The 27639-nt window shown below is 42.6% G+C and overlaps 2 protein-coding genes across 2 annotated transcripts; both read right to left on the reverse strand.

Moving 5' to 3' along the window:
- Positions 1 to 1665: 1665 nt before the first annotated feature.
- LOC135255562 (switch-associated protein 70-like) lies at positions 1666 to 19728 on the reverse strand. The gene is made up of 12 exons (XM_064336905.1): positions 19574 to 19728; positions 16069 to 16209; positions 14087 to 14260; positions 13043 to 13270; positions 12636 to 12782; positions 11738 to 11846; positions 11091 to 11272; positions 6967 to 7074; positions 5293 to 5459; positions 3715 to 3913; positions 3139 to 3235; positions 1666 to 3036 (listed from the first exon to the last, which is right to left on the reverse strand). The coding sequence occupies exons 1-12, from the start codon at positions 19667 to 19669 to the stop codon at positions 2891 to 2893; spliced, it is 1794 nt and encodes a 597-aa protein (XP_064192975.1). The 5' UTR covers positions 19670 to 19728; the 3' UTR covers positions 1666 to 2890.
- A 737-nt stretch (positions 19729 to 20465) lies between these two features.
- LOC135255561 (wee1-like protein kinase 1-A) lies at positions 20466 to 27188 on the reverse strand. Its single transcript, XM_064336904.1, has 11 exons — positions 26894 to 27188; positions 26208 to 26715; positions 25356 to 25567; positions 24899 to 24962; positions 24358 to 24530; positions 24003 to 24271; positions 23802 to 23891; positions 23622 to 23707; positions 23052 to 23222; positions 22324 to 22469; positions 20466 to 21863 (listed from the first exon to the last, which is right to left on the reverse strand). Exons 2-11 carry the CDS (start codon positions 26649 to 26651, stop codon positions 21707 to 21709), a joined length of 1812 nt encoding a protein of 603 aa, XP_064192974.1. The 5' UTR covers positions 26652 to 26715; positions 26894 to 27188; the 3' UTR covers positions 20466 to 21706.
- Between the last annotated feature and the right edge of the window lie 451 nt (positions 27189 to 27639).

A 27639-nucleotide genomic window follows, 5' to 3' on the forward strand; every position in this document is an offset into this window, starting at 1 on the left:
CACCATGAAATGCAGGGTCGTCTCAGGGCCACAGGACTCAAGTCTATCACTGCAATGAGTGACACTCGCACCTGGATGTCTCATCCTTCACTGAGCCTTCATTTCGTGAAGAAAACCTTTCAGCAGTACTCAGAGCCAGAAACAAAACTAAACGAGGAAAAAGACTGCATCCAAATAGATCTGAACAGGAGTTTTTTAAATACCTTTCAGATTCAGCTAAGCCCTCAAGAGAACTACAAATCATTCCAGTGACGCAGACCCGAACTAGAAGTAATACATAACTTCACCGGTTCTGAGACTCCAATACCCATTACAATATGCAGACCAGAGATAAAAATCCTTTCAGGAATTTTCAGAGGCTCAATATACAGGTATATATTATCTGCCTAAATGTCCAACTATTTTTTATTTCCCACTGTTTGTAAAATGCAGCATGTGATTTAAAACAGAGGAAACCAGGATGTTCTTTCCTGCTTTCAAAATGTTCTTATCCAGGGCAACAAGCCATAATGGAGAACATCAATGTTACTCTCAGGACTACAGAAATGCGGTATTACCGAGGCACAGAGGTCCTATAATCACTAAGTGCAATATTAACCTGACAGATGAACATTTGTATTGTAACAAAAGGAGGTACGAATACACAGGTATATCTATAAAATTACGTAAAAGGAAATTCAAGGAAAGAAAATAGAAAAAAAACATATATTTAAAGGGGGTCGGGGGAGCCATGGTGCAATCTGAAGAGGTGAGTCTGTCTGTGTCAGAAGATGGGCAGGGTTTCTGCTGTGTTGACTGCACTGGGATACTCACCCCACCTCCGGGGGCCATAACAGACTGGAAACATGACCCAGAAGTGCAGGGACATTGAGGGGGGGGAGGGGGGGGGGGGGGGTACCAGTCACCCAGAGGTAGCAAAACGGAGGGGTGTGGTAGGTATGTTGAGTCTGATGACCTTTTGAAGATATAATGAAGCTGGTCCTTTAGCTGCCTGGTAGGCTAGCACCAAGGTTTCAAATTTGATATGAGCTGACATAGGCAGTCAATGAAAGAAGATGAGAAGGGGAGTGACAGGGCTGAGACTAGGGATTTTGTAGCTCAGATGATCGGCAGCGTTCTGGATGAGCAGCAAATGTCTGATGGCGGAAGCAGGAATACCAGCAAGGAGGGAGGTACCCAGTGAGAGCTTTCACCATACAGATATCATGCATTTGAACACCATTGTGTCTGGCAAGTACAGGCAGCTCCTTGTGAAGCATATGGCCGACAACAGTCTGTGTTTCTGACTTAGTGACAGAGGATTACGCTGGCATGTCAAAGGCAGTCTAGGAACTACAGCTCTGATACCAGGGCAGAACAGATCAATGGCGACATCTAGTGGCAGCTTCTTTTTGGACCTGTGTGTGTATTTGTGCGTGTCCAAGGACATGTTTAGAACTAGGAATTCTCGGGTGCCAGGCAGAGCTCAAGCTATGGCCCCCCTCAATGCACATTTCCAAATCCAAAGCACTTCTAAATCACACATCACAGGTTTCCCTCATTTTAGGGCCCGGCACTTAATTAGAAATGTGGTTGCCGTCATCTGATTTCAGTTCCCAAATGGATATGGCCGACGTATTACATATATTCGGACCAATTATGTCACGATTAAGTGTATACACCATATTTTAATAATAACAAAGTAATTTTAATCAAATACGTGTTTCATATCTCTTATGGGACCACAGTTTTAGAAGTGACCTTTAAATTTAATTTAACATTTTACCCAAAGAACAGTGAAAGAACTTGCAGACATCTATCGGTCAAATGTTGAAACCGGGCTGCTGTATAGGAGGTCACTAGATTATTCAGAATTTCCATTATATGTGGAAAAACTTGACAAATTAAGAGTAAAAATTATTTTGCAGTATAGCCATGAACCATATCAGTGCTATAAATGCACATTATCCAATAACTAGACTTAGCCACGTAACATACATGGAATGTGAAGTTTGAATGTGATTTTTTAAAATCTTAAAACAGCTTTCATCAAACTGCAAAAAAACTTCAAAGGCAAAATAATAAGCTAAGCAATATTTATGCAGTTAAGTATCTTGGGGGGGATCTATTTGATCTTTCATTGCAAAAGTTAACTTTACAAATTATAGAATACCAGCTCCAGGTGTTTTATCTTACATATTTTGAAGGTAAATATTTCAAATTCAACTCATTAAAATCACTTGTAGTAGAATAAGACAAAATATTAAACAACGTGTATTAGACTTGTTTTTGAAATACAGTATTAGAAATACGGAATACTTTGCTAGCAGAGCCCAGAATAATTTAACAAAAAGAATGCTGCACAGATTCTTCATACATTATCAAAAATGGCAAAAACATTCTTTTTTAAAGTAACAAATGAAACTGAAATCTTATAGCACTCTGACAAACAATTCAACAAAACGTAATACATAATTTCACTTTTACTAAGAACAAATTAATTGAAGCTATGGCATGTGTTAAAAATTAAAAATGCATAAAATATGTTCAAAACAGCCCAAGAAACTCCTGGAAAGTTAAAACAAATATGTGCAGAATCTGAACATATAGTATCAGGTCATGGGCTGCTTTAAAATTAAGAATATCCTCCCTACATGCTGTGTTCTAATTTTTTTTTTTTTTTTTTTTTTACCTACTGTTTTGTACTGGTAGCTGCGAGCTACATATTGAACAATCTAGAACTAAATTATGGCTGGTGCAGATTCTGCAATGTCAGAGCAATGGCTATGTAGTTACTCAACATATGATTCCAGTTATTAAATATCCTTTCGGTAACATGGAAGCAACGATATCACATTTTCACAGTGCTGCAGTAACGTTGGGGCTGTGTTGGGCAAGGTAGGGCTGGGCTCTACTGGGCCTTGGGAGGCTTGGAGGGCTTGGGGGGCTTGGGGGGCTGGTTCTTCCTCTGTTGCCATTCTTGTTCCCTCAGGTTGAGCTCGTTCTCAGTGAAGGCTGCTGGTCCCCAGTTTGTGATCCTCTGTGGCCCCTTAACACCTGAGAGTTCAGAGGAAACTTGGGTGAGTGTGGACGGAGGTGACAGCGTGTTCACTGCAGGCTTTTACCTGAATGCCGGTGTGCACACATGGAGACCCTCACCTGGCTCAATGAGACGAATCAGGCCCTCGTGATGTGCCACCTTGTCCTTCCAGCTCTTGGTCTTGCTTGTCGCGCTCTCCAGTTTCTTTGTCACTTCCTGTCAAGCAAACAAACACACACACGCACACATACAAATGCACACACACACACGCGTATGTACACACACACATACACGCACACATACAGACACACAACATTATGTATAAGTCTTCACATGCAAAAATGATATACGTTTTGCCACTTCAATGAATTGAAGTAAATGCTGTGTGGTTCCCTCTCTAAACTGTCCTTAAAAAACTCAAAAAAATAATATGTCATCTGGCCACCAGATGGCGATTTTAACCAGCGCTTAAAAACTTGCACAATTTGCTAGTTTGTTATATGAGCAATAAGTGTGCTCCAAATAATTTTCAGTTAATGGGACTGAAATAATTCAGCTAAAACAGCCAATGTGAAGTTGAGCATTTCTGTAATTAAGCCACACTCATTCATATGATTGGTTGTTTGAGAGAGTTATTATGCCTAATAACTGTCTTTCCTATCTGAGTAATGACAGCCAGGGAGCCGCTCTCCCACCTCATACTGCTGCAGAGCTCCTCTCCTCTCGTTCTCCAGCTGCTCCAGCTGCACCATGGCCGCCCGCAGCGCGCTCTCCTTCTCCTTGCGCTCCTTCTCCAGCTCCTGTTTCTCCGCCTCCGTCTGAGACATGGCTCTCAGCTGCTGCGTGTGGAGGTGTTCCAGCTCCGCCCGCTTACACGCCTCCTCCTCCAGGAGCCTGCGGCACGTGAAGCACGCACGGGGAACATGGATACGGTCCAAAGTCATCAAATTCCCGTCACGCAGTTAGTTTGGGTAAGGGCCGCCCAACCCTGTTCCTGGAGATCTACCGTCCTGTAGGTTTTCATTTCAGCCCACCTGGCACACCTGATTCGACTAATTAGCAGCTCAGTGAGATTCCAGCTGTTGAATGAGGTGTGCTTTGTTAAGATTGGAATGAAAACCTACATGATGGTAGATCTCCAGGAATAGGGTTGGGCAGACCTGGATTAGGTGGGCTGCTTACGCATGGATAAGATTTCTAGAGCTTGAACTGCTGTGATAGAGGAAGGAACTAAGCAATGACAACACTATTTTCAATACAGCTCGATACTCAATACTATCACTGTCATTTCTAAGCATAACAAAATTTCCCAACTTACAAGCCCACTGCCACAAGCGTTTCCAGATTTGGGAGCCAAAACTATAGCTTTTGTACTGAAATTCATACTGACCCACTAGGGGCAAACCAGAGTTTGTGTAAGTATGAAACACAGGGTGGGTAAGTGTGTGTAGAGAAGCATGGATAATACATACCGGCTGTGTAAGTGTGTAAAGAGGAGTGTGGGTACTACATACAGGCTGTGTAAGTGTGTGTAGAGGAGTGTGGGTACTACATACAGGATGTGTAAGTATGTGTAGAGGAGCGTGGGTACTACATACAGGATGTGTACGTGTATAGAGGAGTGTGGGCACTAATGTACATACAGGCTGTGTAAGTGTGTGTAGAGGAGTGTGGGTACTACATACAGGATGTGTAAGTGTATAGAGGAGTGTGGGCACTAATGTACATACAGGCTGTGTAAGTGTGTGTAGAGGAGTGTGGGTACTACATACAGGATGTGTAAGTGTATAGAGGAGTGTGGGCACTAATGTACATACAGGCTGTGTAAGTGTGGTGTAGAGGAGTGTGGTACTACATACAGGATGTGTAAGTGTATAGAGGAGTGTGGGCACTACATACAGGCTGTGTAAGTGTGTGTAGAGGAGTGTGGGTACTACATACAGGATGTGTAAGTGTATAGAGGAGTGTGGGCACTAATGTACATACAGGCTGTGTAAGTGTGTGTAGAGGAGTGTGGGCACTACATACAGGATGTGTAAGTGTGTATACAGGAGAGTGGATACTACATACAGGATGTGTAAGTGTGTGTAGAGGAGTGTGGGTACTACATACAGGATGTGTAAGTGTATAGAGGAGTGTGGGCACTAATGTACATACAGGCTGTGTAAGTGTATATAGAGGAGCATGGATACTACACACAGGCTGTGTAAGTGTGCACAGGTATGCAGATGTGTGTGTGTGTGTGTGTGTGTGTGTGTGGAGGCTGTGTGTACCTGGACTGCAGCTTGCGCATGTTCTCCTCATCCTGCCGGGCCTGCCTCTCGTCCTCTAGCGCCTCCTCCAGGCGGTGGTACATATCCTCCAGCTCCCTGACGCGCTGCAGGTACTGCTCCAGCTCGCTGGACTTCTGCGCCACCTGCCGCTCCATCTGCTGCCGCACCTGAGGACACACACGCGCATGCGCACATGTGCAGTCACGCACACGGACAGAACATAGGGTCACCATGGTCACCCATCGTACCGCCTGCTGGTGCTGCTGCGCAGTGTGTAAATGAGTCACTGGCCACAAGTAGGGGTGCGTAGGAGGAGTGAGCATGCCCCAGCAGCAGTGGTCCTGATGTGCTGGGGGCACAGCAGTGATGTAAGAGGTACAAAATGGTGATTCCACATTGGGGAGAAACAGGCAGAAAAGGCAGCGAAGCTTGGGGTCCAATGCAGCTATAATCATTGAGAAGGACACTTTAAAGCAATTGTTCCAGTAATTGCTGTGCACATCAATAAAGAAGGACTTCCTGTAAAACTGGAAGGCCTGTAGTTATTCCTGATGAGGATGTAAATCTCAGTGACATATTTTTCATGTCAGACAACATTTCCAAGAATAACAATAATAGAAAGTACAGAACTAAAATGGGTACTTCCTAAAATACACACTTCTTGACTGGAACACTGGAACTGTGGTCAGCTGAGTTTTTCACACAGAGGCTAAACTGCCATTTCTGGTGCTTAGGTAGAAAAAAGTTTACCAGAATCACAATGCAAAGTTCAGATTTTCCCAAAAAAATAAAAAAATCATGAAACTTTGCTTCGCCCAGGGAAGAATTTAAAAGAACCCGCACCAACATTTCCCTTATGAAAATGTGCTCTGGAAGACTTTGAAAACAATTATATGATAAACTAGGCTGTCCTAATGTGAATAACTAATTCTAAAAGTCATTGCTTAAGGTATCTCAAAGTCATTGGGCCTCATTCACAAAACATTTTTGAAATTATTCTTACTTTTGTTTTTAAAAATGTTCCTACCAAAAAACCATTATGGAATTCATGACCTTTGTTATCGTGCATATCCCAGGTGTATGAGATGATGAATGCTGCCTATTTATAAATTTTATGTGCAATCCTGCTCATGTGATTACCATGAGGAAATGGCCATGAACAAATACAGATGAATGCGGACAGAATGATGATGAATGCGGACATGTTTGTGGAAACATTCTTTCATACCGTTTTACGATCAAATGTGATTGCATGCATGTTTCGTGAATGAGGCGTGGTGAATTTAGCAGGTACTGGTAATAGCGCAAGACAGTCAGTATTCAACAGTTGAATGCAACAGGCAGCAGAGTTTCAGTGAATGTATCAGTTACAGGTGAATAGCGTGGGGCTGTAGGTACTCACTGAGTGGCAGTAGAATTGCAGTGAATGTATCAGTTACAGGTGAATAGCATGGGGCTGTAGGTACTCACTGAGTGGCAGTAGAGTTTCAGTGAATGTATCAGTTACAGGTGAATAGCGTGGGGCTGTAGGTACTCACTGAATGGCAGCAGAGTTGCAGTGAATGTATCAGTTACAGGTGAATCACGTGGGGCTGTAGGTACTCACTGAGTGGCAGTAGAGTTGCAGTGAATGTATCAGTTACAGGTGAATAGCGTGGGGCTGTAGGTACTCACCATTTTCTCCCTCTCCAGGTCGGCGCGGTACCGCTCCTGCAGCTCGTGCTGCGTCTGCATTCTCTTGCGCTCCTCCAGGGCGGCGCTGGTCGCCGTGTCCTGCAGTTTCTGCCAGGAGACCAGAGAGTGGAGTGCCAGTGAGCGCAATCCTAGCCCAGGTAAGACAACAACAACAACTCACTCCCAAAAGATCTGCACTGGCCCATTCACAAAGGACCTGTTCCCCTGCTAACTCTAGAAGCCTTTCAGTGTATCTGGAGAAAAACATTCTTGTCAATAAAGGTTCCAGTTGTACACATTTCAAAACAAGATTAAGTTTTTTTAAATTTTATTTTTTTTAAACTTTTTTTGCAGCTACTCATTTCTGGCAGTGAGGTTCTCAATTTAAGGCGCTCCACCATGTTTAGAAATATTACCTAAACAAATTTATAGCTTTTCACAAGACCCCGCGTGTAAAGGGCTGATTTTTATGATGAAGTAAGGGTTAGTTCACAGAATACTATCAGTGGCCTGACCAGTGAAACGCATTACCATCTCATGCTGTCTGATGATAAGACAGGGTAAAGGGGAACTGAAGATGGTGGAGGTGGAGATTACATTTATTTGGCAGATGCTCTTTCAAACATTTTACACAGGTGTCTATCTCTAAGCCAGTTTTGCATAGGAGGGGTTGTATATGTCATCAAGTTAAATTAGGGTTTGAAACTCATTTCCAGAGAATGTATGAGCAGCAGAGTCACAAAAAAATACACAAGGAGAGGAAACAGGAGGTCATTAAATCAATGTGAATGTTTCCCCATTTATCGTAAAACACAAGACATTTCAACCCGAGAGGTCTGATGAAGACCATGTGGGTCAAAGCCGCTGTGTTACTTTTTGTGTTAAACCACATAGGAGAATTTAAACAGTGTCGATGCACTGCTTCTTCATTAAATGCAAGAACAGGTGATGAGATGATGACATGATCATGCTGTTCAGCCCATTTAGGTTTGTCATTTTCTGTACAGCACCCAATATTCTGTAAACCCTGGTCTTGAACACCACAAGGCCCCCTGCTTCTGAGAAATATTTCCACGCACTGATTACTTTCTGTGAAATGCAGCACTTCCTGATGTAAGTGTGACAATGTTCAATTATGCCCCCTGGAGTTGATACCCTTTCTTTGAATACAACAAGCCCAACAAACAGCACATTCCCCTGCTTGTGAAAGGGCAATCAAATCATTTTTAGCATTGCCCTGAAGCCAAAGAGGATGAAGGTTCAACTTGTGATGTTTGTTCAATATAACACTCTGCTGTCACTCATGGGGGGAAGTGAAAGTTATGCTTGGCAGGAACCAAAACCACCCCCCTCCCTTCCACAATTCTCCAGTAACAACGAACAGAGTCAAAACCAGAGGGTGACTTTGTCACTGACAAAGACCCACTCTCTAAACTGAGCTGAAGAGAAGACCATGAGGGTACTGTCCAGCATCTAGACCCACATAAGTAAAGAGATATAGTTTACTCTATTCATTCAATTAATTCTTCATTTATTCAAGAAAATGAATCAGTATCCGTAACAAACTTTAAAAACAAGCTTGGTACCAATCTTCCATAAACACACTCCAGTGTAAACATTCAGTTATAATCCATTACTAATAATTTATTGTGAAAACATTATAAAACTGACAGCTAATAATTGTGCGTACCATTGTAAAACCTGCAGTAAACTCATAAACTGGAAAGGATAGCATTTTTCATTGTACAGTGTAGCCTACTTTTTTGTATTACATCTCAAACAGAGCTTTATATAGCCGGTGTGTTATAATTAAAGGCAGAGCCCGGTGTAGCAGGTGTGTGGGAAATACCCTCCAGGTCTTATCATAACTATCTCTTCAACAGGGCAGGTTTGAATGTCTGGTTTGAACTTTTCATTCCATAAAATGCTGTTGGGTATTCAGTGAAGCAAGTCAGGCCTCACAAATGGAGATGTGTATAACAAAAAAACAAGCAGTTGTTTGGTTCTGCATTACAACAGCTAGGTATTTCTGCGTATGGGTGTGTTTCTTCCTCAAACAGGTAAATGCTACACATTGGCTGTCTTTGATGTGTGTCCCGCCATTCACGGCAAAGTTCAATAAGATTCTGATGCAAGAGGTGCTACATAAAAACAACCTTCAGTCATGCACTCAACCATTCAATTCGCCTCTTTTAGACCTTCACCAAATATTAAAGCCTTACAGCCATACAGCCCTACTCTTCACTAAGGCAGCCAATGCTCATCATGACAGCATGACTGCATAAAGGCCCAATTTGCATACTGCAGGTGAGGAGGAAGCAGGTACAGAGTAGGGCTGTCAACTGCCAGTACTGTTATGTGTGATGGCCTCTCGGTGCTCAGCATGTAATGCACAAGTGGACGAGGAGAAGAAAAAAGCAGTCATGCGCGACTGTTCAGAAGCAGGTGCCTCCGACTCAAGTTATCTCTGCAAGCTCTCTTGGATGCACAGCCTGCATGTGGGCCCTCAGATTGCAACTTGTTGTGTGATATTTATGCTCTATCTGAACTATTGGGTCTTTCTGTTGAATATTCCTATGAGCTGCACAAAACCGAAACACTGGCCAAACATCACTTGTTGTTCAGGTGAGATCTCCTCATTGACGGCTAGTTCAGAGTTTTCAGCCTCTTTAGTGTCGGTTGGATTTGTAATCAAAAAGCTGGAGGAAGACATTTATTATGGCAATGAGATTACATGTGAAGAGTGAGGGACGTATTCAGCTAGTTAAAAAGTTTCAAAGTGTGCAAATAAATATATGGGGCTGTTTGTTTACAATTTTGTTTTTCCATTTCAATAAAACTATTCTTTTTTACCATCAAATTATGTTTGATTTATATTTTAATTCTGACAGCCTTATTTCAGAGAGTAAATCTTACTTACTGTATATGCAGACATGTATCCATGTACAATGCACTCTAAATAATCAGCTTCACATCCAGCAGTCAGGAAATGGCACTCCACAAAAATGCTTTTTCATCTCATCTCTACACTGGATGTAATGCTTTTCCCCCCCAAGTAAGCAGTCCAGTGTTCAATTGCAACCTTTGTCTGCTCATATCACAATAATATTCTAAAAGAATGACACAGTTGTTTTAAATTACTATCTTGTCAAAATCAAGAACAGAGAAGACCAAAAGATCAAAGAAAGAAAATTCAGGTTTCTTTACAAACAAAAAGTTCTGACCAATAATTTGTCAGTCTGCTGGAAGAACAGTAGGTATGAATGACATCATATACTGTATGTGCATAGTGAGGAAATGGATAGTAAAACGATACAGAAACAATACAGATTGTATGCAATATAAATCAAAGGGCCGGGATGGGGTGGGGTAGTGGGGCGTGTTCTCAGAGCTAATTCCGAGAGTGTGACCTCAAAGAAGGAAATGTTCCCTGAAGGCATGGAGGGACGTAAAGTCCCTATTGTTAACAGCAACCATGAAAAACACACAAAGGTCGTGGATTGGTGGTTGGACGAGGATGTGGCATGCGGTTAAACGAGTGGGTTTCAGGACAAGCCGGTTTCCTCTGAAGGATTTCTCCGTACAGGCCGTCAAGCTGGACGGGCTGCACTTAGGGAAAATTACACTTGCTGTCTGTCATCCTGGGAAGATGCTTCAGACGATACAAAATCCATTTAAATATATCTGGTTGTGAAATGTCTTTATTTAAAAGAGCCATCCACCAATAAATGACCATTTATTAATATTGGAAAGGGAATTGTATGTGATTAGTGATAATTTCATCTGTATTAACATGTAGAAATGTCAATGGAAATGGGCTGGAATGGACAGATCTTTTTTATTTGAGTGACACATGCTGACTGCCCCTACACTGCTGACTGAGGGAAAACTGACTTAGTAACATAGTTTCTGCTGTCTGTTTACAGTTTAATGGCATTCTTTGTATTTAATAATATATCTCTTTTGATAAGAACCAGCATTAATATTCCTGCACCAGTATGGCACATAAATGTGTTAAAAATGTCACTACAACACTGTGCCACAGCACTGTGTTATAGGGAGTTCACACCGGGGATCGGACTCGCAGACAGCAATGATTACCCAGAAGGTGTTGGGTTCAGTACCTTTCTCATGGCCTCCAGCTCTCGCTGCTTCTGCTCACTGGCAACCTGCAGCTGTCGCATGCCCTCCTGCAGCTGGTCCTGCTCGGCCTGCAGCTTCCTGCGCAGCTCCCTGCGCTGATGCCGAGCTGCGCGGTGCGGGGAGACCTGGTTGTGCCTCAGTGCATAGATGCAGGACTGGACGGCTAAGGGGGGGGGGGGGGGACAGGCACAGTCAGGCACAGTCAGGCCCAAAACGGACACATGGATACATGGAATTTAAACACAGGATTTAAATCATGTTTCCGCGCTGTCTGTCAAAACTCATAATCCGCTGTGAAGAGAAGCTTCATTTCAGGTATGGGTTGCCCATGGTACCCCAGCCTGTAGTTTCTAACTGATTTTCAGTCTTTGATTTCAGTCTGCAAGGCTGTGTGGCCTGTTGTGTTACCACTGATTCCTCTAGTCAACACAGACCACAAAGCGAGGAGTCACAGGGGGTCATGTTACAGCCTTACCAGCAACCCTCCCCTCTGGGGTTTCTGACCACAGTCGAAACTGACATGGTCAGGATTTTATAACAGAATTTAGTCACATTGCTACACTGAATCTCCGGGTTTCAGCAGGAAGAGCTACCTAGCAGTCTCCTGTAAATGAATGTAACTTCTTACCTTGAATCCATTCTTGCTTCTTCTTCGTGTCAGAGGCACTGATTTCAAAGCTTTTGTCAGAGCACCTGATGATGAAGAGGCACTTCTTCCCCTCCTTGTCTGGTAAAGACTAAACAGAGCAGGTTTTTGCATATTTCTCCAAGCAGGTTTTTTGATGCGTTTTTTGATATCAGGTCCCATCTTAATTCTCTACAGCAGTTTTTCAGCATTTAAAGCCCTTGGATTCCACCCCCACCCTCTACTGACATACATATTTCTTTAAAGCTACTCTGTATGACCAGAAGTACCTGGACACCCCTTCGTCTGGGGCTATCTTTCATGGTTTGGGCTAGGTGGCCAGTGAAGGCGAGTCTTATTGCAATGACATTCTAGACGATTCTCGGCTTCCAACTTTGTGGCAACAGTTTGGGAAGGCCCTTTCCTGTTTCAGCATGACAATGCCCCCGGGCACACAGCGAGGTCCACATAGAAATGCTTTTGTCGAGATGGTGTGGTGTGTGGAAGAACTTGACTAGCCTGCACAGAGCCCAGACCTCAACTCCATCCAACACCTTTGGGGTCAATTGGAAAGCCAACTGTGAGCCAGGTCTTCCTCACCCAATCAGTGCAATACCTCACTAAAGCTCTTCTGGAGGTAGAGGTTGTTATGGGAGCAAAGGGTGGGCCAACTCCATATTAACACACACAATTTTGAATGAGATGCTGGGTGTCAGGTGTCCATATACTTTTAGCCACATAGTGTATTTCTCTCCAAACACCACCAACCTCCCCCCCCCCAACAAAAAAAAAATTGGCTATGCCTTTTGGGTTCGTGAAACAATCAATGCAGCTGAAGCCAGAAATCCAGTAATGCTTTCTTAAATATTAACAAAAACATAAAGCTGATTAGTGAGGTCACCTCAACGCATGAGCGTCCATCCAATAAAATGTCTCCTTTCTTCTCTGTCAGATCCTCACCGACGTAGTAGGAGAGTGAGTGAAGCCTCAGCACAAACCAGCGCTCTGTCCAGTTTTTCCTTTTGTGACCCTTTTTCATCATGTAGCCCTGCAAAGAGAACAAAAAAAACCTGAGGCATACTAGAACATCACCTGCGGCATTCTGGGATATAAGCTTTTTTACATTAAAACACAACAGGCAAGTGATGTCTCACTTTTTCAACTCGCTGCCCTCATTCATGATAACCATTGGAGCAGAACAGGTTTTTCAAACACGTATGTGCACCTGCACTCAATGAAAATTCAATTGAGGATCAAAACTCGGATGCAAATTAACAGCCAGGAAGCAAAGGAGTAGGACGTGCTCACCTTCTTGAGCACGTTCAGGATGAGCTCCTGGAAGACCTCCTTGATGCCCATGGAGAGGGTCTGACGGTGCATGCCCTTGCTGAAGTGGCCCTGGCCCACCAGCTCAATGAACTCCCAGGCACTGAGGTCCCGCTGCCTTCTGCTCTGCTGCATCCTGTAGCTCTGAAACCTCTCCTCCTCCCAGCTGCCCCCCATGGCCTCCATTAGTCTCCGCAAGAAGTACTCGATCTGCCAAGAAACACCACAGGCCAGACTAACGTGATGACCCTACTTTACCCTAAACAAGAGCATTTCAGTTACTTCCTGGGGTTCGGAATTTGGGATTTTATGTTCATAAAATAAAAATTATTTCATATATTTTTTGTAAAAACGTACGAGTACATCTGTGGTGGCCACATTTGGAGTTTGGGCCACAAGCTGAATAGTCCTGTTGTACACCACCTATACAAACTGAAGACTATTGTCAACGCAAATGTCACAAGAAACATATTCAAGAGCACACACAATGTTTCTTCAGGATGGTGAGTGGGTGAGTCCCAAAGAAAGAAAACAGCTTTTGTTCATTGCGCCATTAGAGTGCAAGCACCACAATATAAATCCCCTGGGTCTTAATGCAGCAGGAAGCAACTTACTTCCTGTTTTGAATATATATTTCAACACTGAACTGGGTTTGGTTTCTAAAAAATTTAACTGATCTAGGTGGAAAAAAAAACCTAGGTGTACGTTCCTATAATTTTTTCTGCTTATTGTGACTGTGATTAAAATACTAAGAAAAAAGTAACAAATTGGTTCAGAATTTAATCTCAGTTTATCATGTTTTTTTTTTAAGAACGTGATAAGATCCATTTTGAAGATTAATCCAAGCTGTGGTGTGTATATATATATATATGTGAGAATATGTGTGTGTGTGTGTGTGTGTGTATATCATGTATACAATAGTGCTACGACTCTGGGTACAGAATCTGAAGGAAAAACGATAAGCTTAAACACTCAACACATGTTGTCTTTCCAGAAGGAAAGCAGGAAACTGCCATTCTACACTACCTCCTCAATGACGATGACCAGGGGGTACCTCTCCTCTGACAGGAAGTTGAAGACACACCAAATCTTGAAGGCATCCTCATCTGTGATGAGCAGGTGGTTGGTGTTGAGGTTTTTGCCGGCGCACAGGGTCCAGCACATCTTATTTAATTCCAAGCGGTCAAAGTTGTCACGGACCTGCAGCCAACACGGAAACGGGCATCCAGCCCAGCAAGATTTCAGGGAAAACTGGGATGGACTGGTCGTAAAGCTTCAAAGCAAACACCTTTAGGTAAAAACTCCAAAGCAGAAATACCTGGAGGATGGGATTCCATTCAGCAATTAGGTTGAGGAACTGAAACAATTTAAGGTGAGACAACATCTATATAAACCCTATTTATATACTCAAATCATTCCTAAAAAGTCTCCCAAAGACAGATGGTTGGGCAAACACCAGGAAAAATTACAGAGCCCCCAAGTCACCACAACAGGAACCAAAACTACTGACAAGCTTGTGCCAAAACCACTGTTGCACATTTCTTCCTTAGCATGCCAGTTCTCTGTTTGCCCACCTTCCCTCCCCCGACTTGTCAATCTGGGAAACTCTTTCTCCCTCACCGACTTAACAATCGCTGCCTTGTTAAAGACCAAGTAGTTTCTTTCTGCCCTAAATAAACTCCCATTTGCATTCACAAGGGTAATGGTTTGCCTTATTCAAGAGAGCCGTCGTTTCTCAAATGAAAGGCTTCACCATGGAAGAATTCTACTACACAGAACAAAAAAACAAAACAGAGACAGCGGAAACAGAGGCATTACAATGGTATTAGACAACATCAACAGATAAGAAAGCAACACGAGGCAAAAACATGCAGGTCTGAAATAGAGAAATCATTTCATATGCACATAAATGCTCAGACATTAATGCTATGTGTTTACAGAGCGCCCAGACGGAACAATTTTACTGCAACGGACAAATAACTCTACTTCTGCACCACTGCACACCAACCAGTCGAGAAGTCAAAACAAGTGGCAGTACTGACTGGCCTACAGCCCCACAGGTCAATGCAGAATTGTGCGTGGCATCGCCCAGGGAAGGGAGGCTGGTCAGTCAGGCCTCCACAAGTGTGTCTGTTTAGCTGTGCATGAAGTATCCTCCTCTGGCTCAAGCCTGTGTGAGCTGGACTTGCAAACTGCGGTGCGATGAGAGGCAGTGGCTGATGTGCTTCAGAGGAGAGCTCATGCTTGTCTTTTGTGTGACTCTCCAGAATTTGGCAGCACTACTCTTGAAAATTGGAGCTAATATTCTGCAAGGCTCACTTGTGCTTATGGGAGACTGAGAACGTGTAGGATTCCTGAATCCTCTTTCACATGACTAAAGCCCTCAAATGTGCACAACTGTGGAAGCAGTAGTCTTGGCTGGGTGGGTGACAGCTTCACGAAGTGCTGATTCACTGTTAACGAAGAGATTTGTTCAATTCTAGGGAGACAGGTGGGATGCCTGAAGCTGGACTGACAGAATCTGCTTAGATGACCTACAGAGGCCCAAAGTGTGCATTGGGCTGCTTATGGTATCATAATTTATATTTTGCTTTAGAAAGACTTAATGACAGTGTTACCAATGTCACCTGCATTTAAAAATTACTGTAAGAGTTTCAGTGGCCTTCTACCTGCATAATTATGTCTTTTGCTCAAATTAACTTTTTAGATAAGTACACTTTGCTAAACAATAATTACTACCTTGTTTTCCTCGACACTGAAATGTAGTGTGACTAAAGTTAGAGGTCTGCGATAGATTGGCGGACTGTCCAGAGTGTAATCCTGCCTCTTGCCCAAAGCACGCTGGAATAGGCTCCAGGCACCCACCGTGACCCTGCCCAGGATAAGCAGGTATAGATAATGGATGGATGGATGGATGTAAGGTATGAGTCACCAGAAGATGTCCATTAAGGAGCCAGTTAGGTGGGAGGGGCTCAGATGCAGGTATTGGCACAGGTGCAGGTGCTCACCTTGTCCAGGATGAAGCGGTTCAGATAGGGCATGTATCCCTGGGTGGAGACGGGGCCCTCGTCGTTGTCTTTGAAGTGCTCCTCCAGGGCCACAGGGTCATGAGGGATCCTCATTACAGTGCACAGGTTGTGAGACAGCACCTGCAGCAGCACACAGATGCGTCAAAACAAGTAGCCGATCTGAGACCACTGCATGCCACACTGCAGGACAGCATGGGATTCACTGTGACATTGCTCAAAGTATACATCAGACAAAGCCGGCCGCCACTTCTGAGATGCAGAAAATCTCCAATATATCCATTATGAATATTTTCAATCGGTTATGCCAATGATTGTAAACCAAATACTCCTAATGGAGAGCAGAATTTATAAGAAGGACCCCCAGTGGTCTCTATACATTCATTAATGCTCCACACTGCATGTAGAGGCAAGGCTCAGGAATGCCAATGTTTCAGTGCACAGTGTTTTCAACAGTTCTGCCAGGACTGTTACAGTGGCATTTCATTTTTTATAAATGGCATTAGCAGTGTTAGCAATGTCTTACTTGTATGGCCAAAATTAGTGTTATGGAATACTGCCATAGATGTGGGCATAGCGACAAAGCTAAAGGAGAATTTTTGGGTTTAAAGCCCCTCCCTGGAATTGAATGTATATGCTAAATGACTGCAATGCAGTATTCTTTCCAAGTGTATTAAAAAACTTCTTCATGTTTGTGGTGTGGGGATGGCTGGTTTAAGCAGCCACACCTGCCCTGGGTCAAGCTAATTAGACCTGGCCAATTGGATAATTGGTTAAGAATTAGATAATTGGCCAGGCTAATTGGACCCGGGGAACAGGAGTGGCTGCACCTGTGCGTAGTGAGGTAATCAGTGCGCACAGGTTAAATCTGCCATCCCCACTCACAGAAGGGAGCCTCTGTCATGACAGTGTTTTACATCTGCTCATTTGGCTGTACCATCTTGCCAACCCTCGTAAATAAATGTGGACTGTTGGAACATCATCTCCCTGTGTCTCTGTGCTGGAGGGCCCCTAGGAAAGCCAATTCGGTGGCCTGTGGCAGGCTTGTTTGCCACAATGTTCTTTCAAAGTTTTTTTTAATGGATTGACTTTGCTCTCAGAGCACAGAGACACTGAGGTGGCAGCTGAGGAAGTACTGGGTGTTTCCTGCTCGAAGACGAGACGGCTACAGTAGGATTCTAGTTTCTATAGCAAATTTGATTTAAAATCATTTAAACAAAATATTGTGGCAGAAGATGCACTGCGGTTCTGTTGTGGGGAGCTCATTCCTCCAGAGGGAGGCCAGGGTAAAAGTTGAGAACAGAAAGAGAGACCTTTAAAGTAGCCTGGGACATTAGGGGACACACAGAGATGTAATGTTTTATAACAGATTGCCAGTAAAAAAAGTGCTTTTCCTTTCACTGTACCAGAGGCCATGGCCAGAGCCTTGTATTTCATTCAGGCCACCACCATGTTCAGCCGTCATTTGCAGCAGAATGTCTTGGTTAAAACTGACCCAAAATATCTGGGTCACAAAAATGACAGGGTAATTTTCAGCCCTGCTGCATAACCATATACTATTTCCTTAGAGACTGCACATCTGTGGAGATTATTTCATGTTTTAATTGAATTGTAGAAAAGCGTCTGTTAACATAAAAAGATTACTTTGAAGATCTGTGCCACAAACTAAGGTTGTTCTTTTGAATACTTCCTGAGACGATTGATCATTAACTTCTCCAGAATGACTCCTTCATTTTTCTTTGGAGGAAATGAAAAAACCTGAACAACAAACACTTCTCTTTTTAACCAGTTTTTTTACATTCTGTTGAGCACATTTTGGAACCCCTGATGTGTGACATTTACTTCTATTTTAAAAAAAACTATTTCTGACGATATTGCTTTCGGGCCAACTGATTCGGTAATGCCCAACTAATTTACCCGCAAGAAAAATGCAAATCAGTATCTCAAAAACCTGTGAGACAACTGAAGTCACTGTTCTCTAAGGAAACATCTGGAGACTAAAGATGTATGTATGTGGCATAACCCCATAGAGGCTGGTGCTTTCAAAAGCCTGAATGTAGCAGCTTACCAAATCTGGTTGATGTAGAATTTTACACCATAAGATGATCAATTAACCACAAATAGCAGCTCAACACACAGCTGGATTGTGTTTACACAACGCTGTACATCTCACATCAGGTTCACAAAGCACTTTACAGTGGGAGTGAACTACTGACTCACCTCAGTCACCACTGAAGTGGACAGAGGTAGAGTAGGGAAGGGGGGACTTACGGAGACGGTATGTGACCACCAATTATAATGGACACAACACTGTTTTTTTTTTTTTGGTTTTTTTTTGATGCCCCTCAAATTGACACCACCCAAGGCGAGCATCCTGGACCTCTATGCTTTAAACCAGCCCTGAATCTTACAATGAAGACTGCAATACAATAGAAAAAACTAAAATAAGAAATTATCATAAGACTAAGACGTGTCTTATTTGGGACATTTTAGTGAGAATTGTAATTAGTCACAAGTGATTATTTTTTAATTCTTTCTTTCTGCTCTCTAGAAGCTTTAAAAAAGTATTTGAATTGTGTGTCCTAATAAAAAATATTATGGCCTGTAATACCCATAAAAGTGCATTAAGTTTTGGGGCGACATAGCTCAGGAGGTAAGAGAGGTTGTCTGGCAGTAGGAGGGTTGCCGGTTCAATCCCCTGCTGTCGAAGTGTCCCTGAGCAAGACACCTAAGCCCTAATTGCTCCCAACGAGCTGATTGGTACATGGCAGCCTTTCACCGTTGGTGCGTGAGTGTATGTGTGAATGAGAAGCGCTATATAAATGCAGTCCATTTACCATTTACCATTTAAACACAACAGTGAGTGACAGGAAATACTTAAATACAAATTAAGTATATAACAACGTCTTGGTTGGATTACGTTGTCTTTTCTACATTTCAGACAAATCATATTCCCAGAACAACTTCTCTTGATGATTCACAATATCATGCTTCTGCTTACATAAAAATAGCAAAATATTGCTAAGCGCTTGTCTGCTCCAGACCACGCGACCAGCAGATGATTATGAGACAGAATAAGAATTCCCACCACACTGTGGACTATGTATCCAATAAGTATCACGCATATTATACTTAATGGGTGTCTATAATTAATACATATGTCTATCAAATATGCTCTAAAAGTAATCACTTGGAGAAAATCGCAGAAGCACAAGAACGAAGTCATCATTATTTAAATAATTATAATAATACAAGTATTTAAATAATTTTACAGCAACTTTGGCTATAATATAAGGATTTCGGCAATATCGCAAAGATCATTTATATCAGTTTATTCAAATGAAGGCACTCACGTACAGATGAACAACGGTTATTTTCTATGCGCATCTGTTGGTACATAGTTCTGCGCCAAGTCCAAATCACTTCAAAGTCAGTCATCAATAAAATTCCCATTACACAGACAAAAGCCAGGCGCTTCAAAACGTACCTTCAATTGCGATTTAGACACCTTCCCACATTTGTCTAGATCCAAGGCGGTGAAAGCGTGCCAGATTGGCTTTAAAAGCTCGTCCCTGAGTCCCATTTTGAAGGTTCCTTTCGCCCGCGTGTCCCTCCGTGTGAATAAAAAGCATTTCTTTAGGCAAATACGTCTGGACACGCTCACGTGACCAACATCAAAAGCGTTCGACTACCATAGTTACAGCACCGCTTAGCGCTGAGTGCGTGACTTCAGTCAAAAATAAGTTTCAGGTCATTATTGAACGCAGTCATGCGCTTTCAAAACGGACATGCCGGTTTCAAGATATGAAAAATAAGCTGTTTTTCAATGTGCAGCAACTGAATATGCAGTTTTTTTGTTTAAAATATTCAGTACGACAGTAAATTAACCCTCTCAAATTACGGGCTTAAAAATATTCAAGTCGTCAGAATACTTCAGTAACTTGAACCCATGTTGAAATGCACAATTAAATTTATTATATAAAAATGACGTCCTTCGTGTTTTAATCTATTTTCACGGAGCCCAAGTATTTTGATTAAATCTTTGTTTTAGAGCGAGTGAACAGACTCCTGCAGCCAGTCATTATTTAAAAGGTTCGTATTCTCAAGTTATACAGTACATGGTGAGGGGAGGGGTGCTAATTTGATTGCTTCTCATTACAAATTACCAGAACCAATTGAAAAGAATCCTTGACAAAACTAAAACTTGTGATGTATCAATGGAATATTTCAATTTTCACTTTTAGAAACAGGAGCCTTTTTAGCTTTCGTTTAGTTTTACATCTTGCAGCAGTCTTACATTTTTTTTCTAAAAAATTGAATTGAGAAAAATGTGCATTTATGGTCACCCCAGTTTCTTGGCAACACATAGAGGAAACTGATCCAGAAAATTTGAATTTATTGAGAACAGTTGTACAATCTGTAACAAAATGAGGAATTTCTAAAGCTGAGAATGTGACAGACTCATGGTGAAAATTAAACTACAAAATGTAATAAACAAATGCACAAATCCTTGCGCTGATTGTGCATTATAACAAAGAAATGCATTATTCACGTACGGTAAACTAAACATATTAACGACTGTTTTAATGCTACTGTCAGGGCTGGAGAGATAGGCTGAGGGAGAAAAAAAAGAAAACATTTTTCTAGCACCAAATACTGTAACCTTCTGTGGACTGCGAGGAGCGTTAAGTTAAAAGCAAAACTGAACATTAAGGCAAATAAGAGCTTTTAAAACACATCCTGTATTAATTCACCTAAACTGCATTTTTTCTGGGCCTACGTGCATTTATGAATTGAGAAAAGGGTACATTCAATCGGTTAAGTAAAAACTGGGTTATAAAATTACAGTTTTGTAAGTCACCAAATACAAAATAAAAAAGAATTTAAAAAAAACAAAAAAAACAAAAACACAAATTGACAACTTGCATCTCACCCTAAGGGTGTTCAGTGCTGGATTACACTCTACCCAATGGACAAAATTACTAGGCATAAAGGCCTGTTCTCATCAACCATGTTGTTATTGCTTTCTGTGTCTGACAGCAGTTCATATAAATCAGTATTTTGTTAAATGTACAAGATTTGAGATGTGGATCTCTCCAACCCTAGTTACGGAAAGACAACATTTATAGCAGCAGGCTGTATCTGGCAAATTTATTCATTGCCCTCAAAGTGCTCATTTTCTTAAACAATCTTATCTGGTGATCCAGCTTTACCTGAATTTAGGTACTTCACAGGCTGTAAGGTGCAATATTAACTGTCTTAGACCCTCGCACTGAACAGAATGCTCTGGAACATTATTCCCCTCTAGTTTAAGAAGCAAAACTGTTTCGCAGGAAAACCCTCAAGTGCTCGGGCTGAACAACATCCCTTCACTCTGAAGGACTTTGATTAAGATTGGAAAGTTTTAGGTCACGCTTCAGTAAAAAAAACAAAACAAAATGAACTGAACCACCCCCTCCCACTCTTTCACAAGTCCCCCGCAGTCCGAGCAGAGTTTAAGTCCACAGACAGTGCCAACTTGTCCACAAGTTTACTCCGCCTGCCCTTCAGAGGGCTTCTCAGTTTGTGGTTCAGCGCAAAAAAAAAAACAAAAAAAAGCCGCTTGAGGAAATTGTCCGTTTCAGTAAATCGTCAAGCTGACCGAGCGGTTCATCTTCTTGCCGATGAGCCTGGACGTCCTGTTGCTGGACTGGACGGTGGAGCGCGTCAGTACTCGGTCTGTGCCCAAAACCTTCTCCTCCGCGGCCGCCTTGGCCATCTGCGCCTTCTTCAGCTCCCTGAAGAAAGGAAGAAAAGCTCAACGTCAACAATCCAGACCAAACTTAAAACTCCTGCTCCAGTTACAGTCTAGTATAAATGCAGGTTTCAATCACAACGTGGACTGCAGGCCCAGAGCAGCATCCATTTATGCATTAATATGATTTCACATTACTCAAAATTCTGAATGCAACTTGTATGTCGAAACACATTATCAGATAAATAAGCAGCATTTAAAACCTACACTGACTGTGCCTTGAAGACAACGTATAGATGAAAGAAATGCATCCCTTTAGACATTGAACATTCGTGTTTGCCAAAGACAATGGATCAACAGAAAAAAACATACCAAAAAAAAAAGTTTGACTTTTGCCTGGAGCACAGGAGAGAGCAGAAGAGAGAAAAACAGAGAGAGACCCAGAGAGAGAGCAGAGAGAGAGCACAGAGATTGCACAGAGATTGCACAGAGATTGCACGTACTTCTGCAGCAGCGCGTTTTTGAACTTCTCGGCGTTGAGCTCCACGCGTAGCTGGTCGGCGCTCATGCGCGCGGCGGTGAGCAGCACCGGGTGTCTGATGAGCGCCGAGGCCGACGGCCTGCGCTCCGGGTCCGGGTGGATCATCAGCTGAAACCAGCAGCAGGAGGCGGCGTTACCAAAAACAGCGGGTTTCACTTTTACACCGACACGCGGTTTTATACCACCGCTGAACAAATGCCACACGTAGAAACGTTGAAATTTAAAGAGCGAGGCATTTGTCCACCGCTCTGTACAGAACTCATGGTTCATCGTGCGATGGTTCCATTTCCATAGCACCAAGAACATGAAACCTTCTAGAGCGTCCACTGTTGACTTGTCAAGTTTGGCATGGCTGATAATGTTATTTTACTTTAATGAAATGAAGTCTGAGGAGAGATCATAGAATCTTTTTCTTACTTTTAGCATTGCAAAAGTTTTTAAGCCTGAGGTTTTGATTTTCGTACAGTAAACTGCACATCTGGATATGATGATAAAAATGCATCAAAAACATTGGAATATGAAAAAGAAAAGAAACACTGCTATTAAGCACCAAATTTGGGGGGGGGGGGTGCAAACAATAATGGCCTGTATATAAAACAACAAAACATTTGTGCTACATGTAAACAGCAGTCCACTGGAGAAAGGTGATCATTTCACACAAACAATTTAGAGCAAGACTTGCACTCATACCTTCAGTAAATTTAAGAATTCCTGAGAGAGCACTTGTGGTATCCGGGGAAGTTTTCCTTGCCGGATTTCGTGCCACTTGTCCCCATTGGTGGGCATAGGCTCCGCCCCTGAGGCACTGATCACCGTCAGTGCCAAGGAAAAGATGTCTGCTTTGGTCAGGTTCTTATAATCCTAGAATATAAAACATGTATATTAAGAATGAGTTACTAGTAAAAGCATAACAAGTACACACAAAGGACTTTAAGAACTTTCCATGGACAATTTTCAAGAATTGCTAATACCCTATTTTAGAATGAATTATCTTGTAAGTAACATAAACAAACATCCCAAGAACATCCCACTATCACACAGTAACCACAACACTTTTCTTTATACAAGACATCTATTCAAGAATTTTCACTTTAAAGTTTCCACATTAAAGCTCACTCGTTCAAGCTTTCCTGGGACCTAAAAGAACCCTGAACAAACTTAATGCAATGATGGCAAATATCACTTGGAATACAACATTCTAGGTCTAAGATGTTCCCATGAGTCAAACAAATGGGTAAGAAATGATGTAAAAATGCTCACCTCTTGGAGGACCTCATTTGCCAGGAACCTGCTGTCCCCCTCTTCAACCTGAGGATTGCTCACCCGGGTCACATGACCAAGATCACCTGAAACAGAGGATGGCAAGTTTTCAGATTCAGCACAAGGATTCATTTTACACCAGCCAAACGCTAGCTTTCAAAGGATTACAGCAATCCTTACCTATTTTGTACACAACGCTTCCTGTGAGCCCATCGTCTTCATCGCCTTCATCCACAAATGAAACGGTCTTTCGAGAGATGAAGATGTTGCCTGAAAGAATAGAGGGGATATGATTTAATCCTTGTAGACACCCTAAAGCTGACAATCGCTGAAATTACCCACGTAGCGTGGGAAAAATGTAGCTGGGAAAATTCAACTGACTGGGCTTGATGTCCATGTGAACCAGCGACGTGGAGTGAATGTACTTCAGCCCGCGGGACACCTGAAGGAGCAGGTCCTTCAGCTCCATCTCGGACAGGAAGCGCAAGGTCCTGTAGTTCTCCGATATTGTGTCGGAGAGCGTCCCGCCGTTGCAGTACTCGTTCTGTATCAGCATGTGGTCGTCTTCTGCCCATGCAGAATAGTATCTGACCACATGGGGGTGCTGTCCCAGGACGGCGTGGGCGTACACCTCCCGGAGCGCGTTCTGCCTGTGAGGGGAGAAAGCGGAGGTCAGTGTCAGGCAGTCACCATGTTGGTTTGTGGCTCTTCGGTGGGTGAAGAGAACGAGACTCACTCATCTATGGAGCCCGCCAGGGGTTTCTTCGAGCGCTTGATGGCGTAGATGCAGCCGTCCAGCCTCTTCACGCACTTGAACACGGAGCCGAACTCGCCCGAGCCGATCTTCTCCAGCTCGTGGAACTCCGTGGCGTACCGGGACGTCATGTTGCTTTCCATGATGGTTATCCTCTGCACAGACACAACGGCACTCCACTTTAATTTCACTTTAAGGGTGCTAACTGTTCGCCACCAAAAAAAATGGGTCTCATTCATGAAACATGCGTGTACGATCAGCTCTGAGCATAAACTGGAACCACATTATCATATCATGTGCAATGTGCGTGCGTGTTTTTGACTCATTTTGACAGCTGCACTGCATTTATTTTATCACTTTGAATCACTGGTGTCCTCTCTACTCCCAAGACAAATTTACAACAATCCGGACTTAGCAACCATACCTGCATTTTAAAATGCCTAATTTAAAACAATTGCATTTTAACATCTTTATTCCCAACCATAATACAAATAGGGTAATGAAATAATGAACACACTCATACCTTTGGAGGAATGATTTCATCTTCAAATTCAGCATCACTGGCTTCCATATCTTCTCCACAAGAGCTGCGGAGAAAAAATGAGATGTCAGACCGAAAATCAAACACTAGAGGGCAGTAGTGCAAAAGTAGGGAGCACATGGTTAGTGGGCGACCACGTGGTCTTGCCTTTCTGCAAAATTACTTAGTCATGCTGTAGTCAGCCAAATTTACAAGGCCAATGGAGTCATGTAAGGCAACTTGAATCATTTTAGATTAGAATCTATATTTTAAAATCACTGAAAAAACGATTAATTTAAATTTCAGCTCTTCAGATCACATCACGAGCAAGAATGGGTGGACAGGATATAAGAATACTTATGAAACTGTTCACCAGGTAACACGTATTTCGCCGAGTTTTAATCCACTAGTGTAGTCAAACAACTTTATATTGCAATAGGAAACTGAATTTGAAACGTACTCATTCCAGTGTGACCTCTTCCTAGTATTCCTCTGGAGTGTAGCTGACTGCACGACTAGCGAGTCGGGCGTGAAAGGGTTTATGTTAATTCGGGGTGTCTGGTTCCACTTGCAGTCCGTGGTGGGTTTCCCCGATGAGTCTGCATTCTTGAAGAGGGCTACTCTCCTACTAGAGGACACAGTACCCGCACCCCGGGCTTTGGACAGCAAACTCTGCAAAAAATTCAAATAAGCAAGTTGCATGAGGTAAATTGAGGCAACGAACTGTATTCATTCCAAACAAATATTTCAGTCGTCTCAAACGAGGTGCTTACTAATCTAATTTCCTGGCACAATTAACATTACAAAATGATCAACTAAATCTAAAAAAGATCAAACAGGTATGACAATCCCATCAAGTACAGGCAAGGATGCAAAACTTCGTACGGGTATATCCTAAAGGTATTTATTGTTTTTGACAATGATTCAACTATGAAACAAAATGGCTACAAATACACGTTTGGGCATGTTGGACATTCAGTGGCACCACTATATTAATTGCCAATGGAGCTTGCTAGCCTGGCAAGAAATAAAAGTAATTAACGTTGAATGTTGCGAGATAGGTAGCAAACTTTTCTAATCCAAACCAATATTCCATTCCCAAGCAACATTTCTGGTGCCTGTCTACGGTCATACTGGTAAACCAAGCAAACTGTCGTCAGCTAGCTAACTTGCATTGAATTCCCCAAAATCTTTGAGTTAGTGTCATAATTCTAAATGTAAACAATGACAATGATACAGGGCAAACGCAATTACTTATTAGGCCAACATTAAAGTAAAATAGCAACTCAAAAGAACGGCAAAACATAGCTACCTTTGGGGTGTGCGGCGTGTCAAACAGACGGAGCTTTCTGAAGGTTTTATGGGGAGGTGTATCTGGGCAATCGGGAATAGGAGAACTTGACCCTTCCCTATCTTCCCGGCGGTACATATCCGGGGAAGAACTGTCGTAAGACCGGGGGCTCTTCCTTGGAGATGGCGACCCCTTGACGAGGACTCTACGCTGTTTCACGGGGGACGGCGATCCAAACCCTTCCTCGTCCCAGAGCTCCACATCGCCATCTTCGCGCTGGCTCTCCGCTGAATTCTGTCGCCGCAGCGGTAGCGGGGAGTCGATCTCAGTGAAGCCCGACTCTGCTCCTGTGCTGTTGTTGCAGTCCTCCTCTTCTCCGTCACTTGGAGTAAACTGTAATTTTTGCCGAATAGGTCCCATCTTTGGAGAATTGCTCCCGTGTTGTCTTCGGCAGCTGAAACTCATTTCTCCACGTTCACAAGATCACTAGCTAGCACTCGCTAGCTAACGTACTCGCGTTCCCTAAAACCTGTTCAGAAAAAAATAGCTATCAGTCAAAGTGTATCGCACCGTCTAGCCCACGTGTTCTTATCTACTGTATTTAAAAAACATCTTACTTGAACAACTAGATGTAAAAGTGACAAGTGAGACGGTTAGCTTGCTAGCTAACTTGCTAGCTACAGTTAACCAAAGCAGCGCAAACTTACCCCCCGCACAGCGAAAATGGCTACAGCGTGACCCTCCGATTACTAGCGCTCACTTTTTACGTTCACAAAATCGCTTAGTCAGACCGCATATGATGAACGATGATCAAGACTAAAAAAGTAAAACTACTCATCACAAAACAACACTTTTAACTATGAATCTGTGTGTTTGTTTACTAAATTAGCAAATTTCAGCAATTCCAAACTTCTGATCTGCCCACTTCGGTGCTTCCCGCGACCGTTGGTCAAATGACTCCAGCTCTCAGCCAACGAGAAGCGAGTCTGCGGGTTTGAAACATGGGCGGGCCAGACGTCTAGCAGCAGGGTTCTATCAAAAGCCATGCGTAATTTTGGCGCGAACGCTCATCTTTAATCTATTGTATTCTCGCCTCCAAAATAAGGACAAGATTAGTTGCACAGATCAATCAAGGCTCCGGCCGTTTAATATGTAATACTTGTTCTTCTATTGTGTCGTGATTAATTGAGTCATTATAGCAAAGACAAGCTGGTCTAATTGTATGTTGACATACCATTTAGGGACATGCAGGCAGTTTATCTGAGCGACTTTGAATTCCGGCGTTAATGACAATTACAATATTCTTAAAATAATTACAATATTCTAAAGAAATGGTCTAGTGTAACCCTAATATAAAAATAAAATAAAAAACACACTCACGTTTGTATTCAAGTCATGCTTCAATCAGTTTCAATTTCAATTCCTGACATTCCATATTTAGGTTAGGCCTACA

Source organism: Anguilla rostrata, chromosome 5, assembly GCF_018555375.3.
Source record: "Anguilla rostrata isolate EN2019 chromosome 5, ASM1855537v3, whole genome shotgun sequence".
Classification (NCBI taxonomy): Eukaryota; Metazoa; Chordata; class Actinopteri; order Anguilliformes; family Anguillidae; genus Anguilla; species Anguilla rostrata.

Coding starts and splice junctions, on each gene's coding strand:
- LOC135255562 (XM_064336905.1), bottom strand. CDS start 19,669: ATGGGACTCAGGGACGAGCTTTTAAAGCCAATCTGGCACGCTTTCACC. Junction 11,847..12,635: donor ATGGACGCTCATGCGTTGAG/GTGACCTCACTA, acceptor TGCTCTGTTTAG/TCTTTACCAGACAAGGAGGG. Junction 7,075..11,090: donor AGCTGGAGGCCATGAGAAAG/GTACTGAACCCA, acceptor GTCTCCTGGCAG/AAACTGCAGGACACGGCGAC.
- LOC135255561 (XM_064336904.1), bottom strand. CDS start 26,651: ATGAGTTTCAGCTGCCGAAGACAACACGGGAGCAATTCTCCAAAGATG. Junction 23,892..24,002: donor TCACATGGACATCAAGCCCA/GTCAGTTGAATT, acceptor CTATTCTTTCAG/GCAACATCTTCATCTCTCGA. Junction 21,864..22,323: donor AAAAACGCGCTGCTGCAGAA/GTACGTGCAATC, acceptor TCCTTTCTTCAG/GGAGCTGAAGAAGGCGCAGA.